The following is an 8,275-nucleotide window of genomic DNA, read 5'->3' as shown; positions in this document are numbered from 1 at the left end:
CTGGACCACTCTTAGGGTCTTAGAGATGCGGGTGCATGAGCAATGAGCGCTCATCGCAGGACCTTTGGGAAAGAATAAAGCGCACACATTCAGCACCCGAGGAAAGCATCAGGTGGCTTCCTCTGCAGGAGACCCACGAGTGCACAGCGTCTGCTTCCCGCCAGACCCAGGGTTGCTGCGCTGAGGTGGAGCTTGGAAGGGAGGCCACCCTGCAGACAGCTGCAGTTTGCACAGCCCCGCTCCGCCCCTAGGGCATAGAGAGGCGGCGACGTGGCAGCTGCACGCACCCCAACTCTGCAGACCGGGTTCGAGGCTCCCGCAGTCCCAGTGCCGGGTTCGGTAGGACTGGCGGGGATTCCGTCCCCGCAGCCCGGAGGGGTGGGGCGGGGCGGCGGCGGCGGGGGCAGCCGGAAGGGGTGTGGGTGCGGGGGCGGGTCCCGCGCCGCCCCGCCCAGGGGACGGAGCCTGGGGCGCAGCATCCTGGCGCGGGCCGGGCCGCCTCAGTCACTGCCGTCGGGGAAGGTCCCAGCGCGGTCATGGCCTCGCGAAGTGCCCGCCCCGGCTCAAGCCCTCAGCACCCCGCTCAGTAGCCCCGAGGAAAGGTGGCCTGGACGTCGCGGACGGCTGGGCGGGCAGCATGGAGGAGGCGCACCTGCTCCCGGCTGCCGACGTGCTGCGCCGCTTCTCGGTGTCAGCCGAGGGTGGCTTGAGCCCGGAGCAGGTGACCGACGCGCGGGAGCGCTACGGCCCCAACGGTGAGCGCGAGTCTCTTCCCCCCGCGGTGGGGAGCGGTTGCCCCCCCCGCCCCATCCTTGCTCTCGGCAGGAAGCTGGGGCTCCGTAAACCTCCGCAGATGCTAGTGGGGCACCTGGCGGGGCCTCACGGCCTCCTTCGTGAGGAGCAGAGGATCCGGCTCCCCATTCCCCGTCATTATGCACCCCTGCAAGCCTTAGCCTATCCTATCTGAAGGCCTCGTTGAAAGCCCGCGCCCGCGCTGCTGTGCGATCCTTTGGCACTCTGCAGGTGCAGACTCTAAGACACTCTAGCCTGGGTCTCCAAGGCCCAGCCTTTCAGCTGGCTCCCATGTCTCCCCGGAAGGTTCAGTAAGACGCCCGAGAAGGTGCATCTTGTCAGCTGTCAGCTCTGGTGCTCTTACTCCCAGCCCCAGGTCTTCCTCTTTCTGCAACCCCAAGCGGATGTGGCTGGTGGGGGTTGATGTGGGTTTGAACTGCGGGGGCAAAGACCTGCCTTCCTGGAGGGACAAGTGGAGGTCTGGAGGAGCTCCCAGAGGAGTCTTTTCCCCAGCTGGTGGTCTGGAGTGGTAAATGCCCATCTCTGGGCATGGAGGGAGCCTATGCACCCTTGCAGTTTACTGTGAGAGGTATGGCTTCCTCACCTCACTCAAGGGAGCATGAGGTTCTCCTTCCTGCCAAAAGTCTTGCCAGTGCCAGTAGACTGCATCCAGATGTTGCCTACACATTGCTAGGAGCCTCTGGGGGTGGACATATAGTGGTTCCCTGCAGGACCTGTTACTCCTGGCTTAGATACACACCACCTATGGGGGGCGGGGAGGGGGAGAGAGAGAGAGAGAGAGAGAGAGAGAGAGAGAGAGAGAGAGAGAGAGAGAGAGAAACACTTGAGGGAACCATGGCCTGGCCTGGGTGTCCCTCTGCTCAGGGAAGGCTGGGAAATTAGGAAGAGCTGTCAGAAAGGGTGCTTTGGGGTTTGTATTGGTTTATGAAAACCACCTCTTATGTAAATATTATCTTTCTGGAGCAGAAATCCTTTTTCAAAAAAATTAGTTGCTATATTTAGTTGAGCTGTGGGAGGAACTAGGAGATAAATATTATTTAATATCCCCCATTAATGACTTGGCATTGAGGGTGTCCTTTGCTGAAGGAAGGCAGGGAAGCAGGGTCTTCCCCTGACGTGAAGGAGTGGAAGGAAACTCTGGGGTCTACAGTCTGTTTGATGCGACTGTGGTCCCCAGCTTAGGAATTTTGGTCTCATATGAAGTTGGAGACTCAGCCTTTAGTTCTGTCCCAGGTCACACAGACTTTGTCCCTTGAGGGCTCTGGCCTAGTTCGCTGTCTTTTCTGGCTCACGCCTTCGTCGGTCCAGCAGAGGAGATAGCTGGGAGTGAGGATGCCCCAGCCCCCTTCCACCAGGCAGTTTTGTCCTGCGATGGAGTCTCAGGGTGTCTGAGTCTGATGGTGGGAGAGGATGTTGGCTTGACATGGTACATAGGGCATGGTAGGAAAGGTTGGCGCGGGTGTTTCAGATGTCTGTTTTGATGGTGTTAATAGAAGCTCTATTTCATTGAGCAACTGCTTCATGCCAGGCCCCGTGCTCAGCTCTTTTCCTCAATTAACTCATTTCTACTCCTAAACGATGCTGAACTAAGAACCTGGTCGCCCCGTTTCACTGAGGAGGTGAATGAGACACTAGAAGCTCAAGTGACTCGCCAAGGTCACAGTCAGTGGTGGAGTTGGTCGTGGGGCCTCTCCAGGCCTCAGCTTTTCCTGACTCTATCAGACAGACCCACGTTCTGTCGCCTGGTGCTGGTGCCTCTGCTAGGTGTTGGGGTTGTCTGGGCAGCAGCCATTCCTGCTTCATTCCTCCGTCCTCCGGGTTCCTCCCATCACTGGCTTGCTCCTCAGGAAGCTGTCCAGGGCTCTGGAAGTTGTCAGGTGAGCAGAGGGGAACCAGCTGCCTCTCCCTGCCTCCTGCTCTCTGCCTGTGGGGGGAAGCTTGGGTGTTATCCAGTCTCTGCTTGGCCTGTGCATCCGAGTTCTGTTCTGTCCTAAGCAGGCCACTTGGATACTCTGCCCCTGCTTCTGCATTATGAGGGCACAGTAGGACCCAGGTCAGGGTTGCTTGTGCATGCTCAGTGAGGTCACTTACATAGAGTCATCCTGCCCTGTAACCAGGAGGTGGGGCTGGGTGATAGGACGGGCAGGGTTTTCAGGCAAAGGGGACACCCCAGGGACTAGTGTTCCCCTTACCCTAGTCAGCTATGCACCTGCAAAGTCGTTAGCAAGCGCTGGAAACCACAAGGAAGTCATTTGCTTAACTCCTCAAAGTTTGCAAATTCTGCCTGGGGTGGAGACATGGTGGGGCGCTGGAGAATCTCACCCTCCCTACTCCCCCCTCCCTTCCCTGATAGAAAACCTCAGGGCTGGGTAGAAACCTCACACAGCTACTGAACAGATCAGCCAGGAGGTCCAACAGACATGAAAACACCACCAGCCCCGGTAGCCCTGGAACTTGTGGTCTTTCTGCTGCAGCCTCCTGCGGGCTGGGATTATAGGCCTGTGCCGCCATGTTGAACTTGAGCGATGCTTTGTTTTTGTTTTAATTGTGCTCAGGATTGACCCAAGGCCTTCCACAGGCCAAGCTAGCTTTCTAACCACTGAGCTCCACCCCTGATTCTAAATCTATTTTTTAAATAAAAAGTTATACAATGTATCTTCAAAGAGTACAAAAAGTATACAGTAAAGTCTCCCCACTCCATTCCCAGTCTCCTTCCTGGATACACACCGGGTGTGTATGGAGGCCTAGGGCCCAGGGCTGTCTTTACAGGAGAAATAGCCTGAATGTGGCGGTCCTCTTGGCTAGAGCTCTTGGATACATCTCCTGAGCAGCCTCCTGGCCTCACAGGGTTTCATCATGACAGGCTGCAGTTTCCTCACCCCACTTCCCGTGGCTGCGTGGTTCGTGGCCCTCAGCATCCCACACAGCCTTACTAGGAGCCCCCCATCCCCACATTACGTCACCACCGTGAGTGGCGTTTCAGAACAAGCTCCTAGTGGAACTGGTGAGCAAAACAGGAGTGTTTGCATGTGTAGGGGCTATGCTTGAGCCCTTTTCCGTGGGGCTGACGCAGCCAACCTGCCCACTTCACTGCCGAGCCAGTGTTGTCAAAGCCCACATCTGACCAGGGCTCGTCTGATGGGAAGGTTCCTCTTATAGCTTTCCTTGCATTTTTTTCTGTTTTCAAGTTAGGCTCGGCACCTTTGGTTACTCAGAAGCCATCTGACATCTGTAGATCCCTAAACAGCATAGACCAAGCCCAGAGGCTAGACTGTGTTAGGCTCATCTGGACACAAACATCAATCCTGGAGAACCGTGGAAAGCCAAGGATGCTGGGTCAGGCAAAATCCCAGGAGGACTCAACAGTGCCTGGGCTGTGACCTTGTTTCCTGCCTTCAGCCCAGGCCCCAGTTGGCACTAAACACGGAAACCCCATATGCATGAGCCCCAGAAACCACGAGGACAGGGCAGGTATGGCCTCTGGCACACTCGCCCCTTTTGGCTTCCCGTGTCTTCAGCATGGTAGGAACAGGATCCCCACCCCATTTCCTAAGTGCCCCTCGGGATCTGAAACTGCCTCGGCTGAGTGCCGGGTTACCTGTTGCCATTAGGGGCTTTGCCTCGGTTGTAACATTTCCTGGTCCTTACTGAGGTCTGCCCAGCAACAGTGTCAGTCCTTCCCCAACTGGATCTCAGTGTACCCTGTGGCAAGACACACAGGTGTTGACAAGCCTTTCCCCATCCCGGGTAGGCTGGTGCGTCCCTCTGCAGCATGGAAGCCACTTCTCCCTGGTCCCCTGAGTGGTCCCCCTCGGAGCCCGGCCAGGCTAGCCACTCTAGGTGGACCCTGGAGACAGGGCAGAGCCAGGTGGGCTGGGCGGGCCCTGCCTAGCCAGAGCCTCTCCCTGACTCTCCAAGTGACAATTTAATTGCTCTGTAAATTTGCCTTGGAGGAAGACCTTGGTGAGTGCCCGCCTCTCCCAGCTGGAGCTGACATTTAGAAGCCGAAATTCCAGTTTTCAATGTTGAGAGAAGGAAGGAGTTGGAGGGGGAAATTAGAGGAGCAGGTGGTGCATGGAGCCCAAGGTGGGGGTGGGGCAGCCCAGCGGTGTGCTTGGCTCTGTACCCTCCACTCCATAGCTTCAGGGTATGGCCAACTGCATAAACAGTGACCCTAGGGGTGGGGGACTTATGCACAGTGTGATTCCAGGGATGGCTGCCCTCCTTTGATGCTCCCGTCTGGTGAGGTGAGGCCCGGGACTAATTCCTGGTCAAAGCGTGGTGAAGTGACAAGATTGGGATGAGAGGCCCCCTGGCTTCTTGGAGTCTTGATGAGGTGATGAGGAGGGAATATGGGGGAACATAGAAGGTGACGGCCTTCATGCTTGACTGTAGAGATGCCTGCACGTAAGATAGGGGGTAACTCTGGAAGGGCAGGCTGGGAAGATCAGGGAAAGCCTCAGAGGCTGACTTTTTCTGGGCTTTGCCGCTCTTGGGCAGAGGTGGGGCTCCACGCCCTGGGCCAGGCGCTGTTCCGGGTGCTGGAGATGCTGCATTGACCAAGTCCTGTTGTGGAGCTAATGGTCCATCTCTGTCGTGGTGCTGATGCCTGGAGACTGTGCTGTCCCTCTCAGAAGCTTTCTGCCAATCACTAGGCCTTCAGTCAGCACCAAGGGGCATCTCTATCACCACAGCAGATGGGGAAAACAGACCCGGCCCCAGGGACCCCCAGTGGCCCTGGCATAGCAAGAATTAGAGCAGGATGTAAACTCAGACCCTCAGGACCAGATTTATGTTCTGAGTCTCTGAGACTCAGGGGGTGCCATGCCTGGGCCAGGCCAGTGGGGATAGGATCCTACCAGGTTGTGCCTTTGCCCTGTGTAGCTGTCAACACTGTAGTGGACAGGAGCCAGGCACTTAGCAAATGGGATGTCTGTATCAAGATAGGCCTGGCACCAACCCAGTCCTTAGAATCATCTGGGGACAGGTAGGACAGTCCGCGTCTTATCTTTCCCCTCACTAGGGGCTCTTCCAGACCTGGCCTTCCTCTGTGACCCTGTGAGTTGCTCAGGTAAAAGAGAGAATCAGGTCCTTCAGGATTTTAGTAGAATCAGCATTTGAAGCAGACCAGACTTGAATGGGCAGGATGTAGTGGTCCCCAAAGCCCCACCTGTGAGCACAGCAGATCCTCTGGGACTGGTAATCTGGGCAGGTGGATCTGGGCTCACTACAAAGGAATGGGCATACAGGTAAATGTGCAGGACCCCAAGATCTTTCAGGTGGCCTTGACTGGGAAGTTAAGGGGCCAGGGGAAGGAAGGCAGAGCTATCTAGGGATTAGCACAGGAGGCCCAGAGCAGAAGTCGAGGGTCAGAGGGAATGGGTGCAGACCCTGGTTCTTCCCGGTTGTGTGGTCATGATGTTGTAACTCAGCGTATCTGGCTCAGGTGCTGTGAAATGGGAATACTGATTGTGTCTCCTCAAACGGAGCGAGAATCCCGGAGAACAGCATGCACACAAGGGTAGCAGAGCAGCTCTGTGTATGCATGGGTTAGCAGCGCTATAGTGGAGGGTCTCTTTCCCTGCCCTTGCCGTCCATGGTGGCAAACAGCTAGATGCCGCATGTGGCTGCTTATGCTTAAGTGAACGAGGTCAATAGAATTACAAATGTCATCCTCAGGCACACGAGCCACTTTCCCAGGGCTCAGTGTCCACATCTTGCTAGTGACTGCTATACCAGATGGGACAGGAACTCCGTCCATCGTCACAGAGCAGTCTGTGGGACAGTGACCTTCCAGGGAGCCTTGCACCAAAAACCTAGCCTGCCAACTGGGAGCTAACACACATCCTTTATTTGGAAACTCTCATGGGCTGAGAAATGCACCGTTACAGTGTGGCCTCAAGCTGGGAGAAGCAGCAGTATCTGGGGAAATGTGTTGGCGTTTAAGGAGTGGGTTACTGTGGGTCAGGGAGCCGGAGGGGGAGATCCAGGTAGATGAGTAGAAAAGGGGAACTAGAAAGACACCCTAGGGCAGGCAAGGCTGCAGCCTGAAGGCTAGAACTGGTATGTGTGCCTGTGACGTGTATGCTAGCCCAGGCCTAATCCTGTATCACCAAGGGCCATGGAGCCTGGGGTGCGGGTGGGGATGCTTGCCTCAGAGCCAAGAGCAGAGAAACAGCATGAGGGAGTCAGGTGAGTCTGACAGCCCTTCTCTTGGCCATGAGCAAGGTGAGAGACTCCTGGGTAGAGCACTTATATGGGCTGTGGGCTGGGCACCGCTTTGTTTGAGGCAGGGGCATAGCTAATATGACCTCTAAGGGACTCTGCTCCATTGGAGAACTGGCCCAGAAACGGGGCCCGGACCTCCCCCCACCTTTCCTGTTCGCTTCAGTTAAATAGATCAGAAGGGAAAGTCTGTTTGATTTTAATCTCAATGCAGGACACTGGAGATTACATTTTCCGTGGAAAATGTCAGCCATTGCCTAAAATAGGACTTTAGAGAAAATGCTAGAAATGTATTTTTAGGTTTATGTTTCCCTCTTGGAGCCCTGAGGGCCAGCGACTGCTTACTGCTGTCCGTGGTGCAGCTGACAGGTGCAGACCCTAAACCTTCCCAGCATACGGTCTGGGGAAAGAGTTCCCACAGGAAAAAAATAGCTGTGGACTAAGAACAGGTGGACAGATGTGAGGAACTGGGCCATGGTCAGGGATGGAAGTGGAGGGGGAGAGGTTCCGAATCTGTACTGTGAATGGGTTCTGGGTGCGAGGCTGCTGGCTTTTGAGCTACCTTTGAGGACAGAAGGAGGCGGAGTTCAGAAAGACTGGCCACATGGGGCCTTCATTCATCTTCTGCAGAGGAAGGGCTGTGCCAAAGAGGGGAGCCTACCAGAGCCCCAGCTCTGGGGTTCAGCTTCTCACAGACACTGATCAGTTGTGGAACTTTGTGGCAGCTGCTTCTTCACCGATCCACAGTCCTTACGGATGTGGAACTGGCCGGGCATGCCACATGCTTCTCTCAGAGGCTGCTGGGAAACTGAAAGATCCTGGCTACACAGGGCAGCCAGCCAGTAATTTTACAGCTGGTGTGAAATTAATTCAAGAATTGAAGGTGGTAAAGAAGTTTGGCAGGAGGGCTGGAAAGATGGTTCTGCAGGTAAAAGCACTGTCTGCTCTTGCAGAGGAGCCGGGTTCAGTTCCCAGCACACAACTGTCTGTAACTCTAGTTCCAAGGGATCTGATGCCCTCTTCTGGCCTCCCTGGGCACCAGGTATGGATGTGGTACACATACATAAGTGTAGGCAAAACATTCTTACACATAAAAAAATGAAAATAAAATAAAAATGAACTTTTTAAAGAAGTTTGGCAGGTAAACTGAGGCAGGTGCTACTGGTGGATAGAGAAAGTGTTCTTCACAGTGTTGTATGGGACTGGACACATGAGGGCCATCTTCCTTGTATGTGTC

The 8,275-nt window shown here is 55.3% G+C and overlaps 1 protein-coding gene across 2 annotated transcripts in view; it reads left to right on the top strand.

Moving 5' to 3' along the window:
- Positions 1-466: 466 nt before the first annotated feature.
- Atp2a3 (ATPase sarcoplasmic/endoplasmic reticulum Ca2+ transporting 3) overlaps positions 467-8,275 on the top strand; it is a 31,858-nt gene continuing 24,049 nt past the window's right edge. For both annotated transcript variants that reach the window (XM_075991737.1, XM_075991738.1), the window contains exon 1: positions 467-755. In XM_075991737.1, coding sequence (XP_075847852.1) covers positions 638-755 — 118 coding nt within the window. In that variant the 5' untranslated portion in view covers positions 467-637. The remainder of the gene's footprint in view (positions 756-8,275) is intronic.

Source organism: Microtus pennsylvanicus, chromosome 11, assembly GCF_037038515.1.
Source record: "Microtus pennsylvanicus isolate mMicPen1 chromosome 11, mMicPen1.hap1, whole genome shotgun sequence".
Classification (NCBI taxonomy): domain Eukaryota; kingdom Metazoa; phylum Chordata; class Mammalia; order Rodentia; family Cricetidae; genus Microtus; species Microtus pennsylvanicus.
Note: the sequence above shows the minus strand (reverse complement) of the source record. Positions and strands in the feature narration are given on the sequence as shown.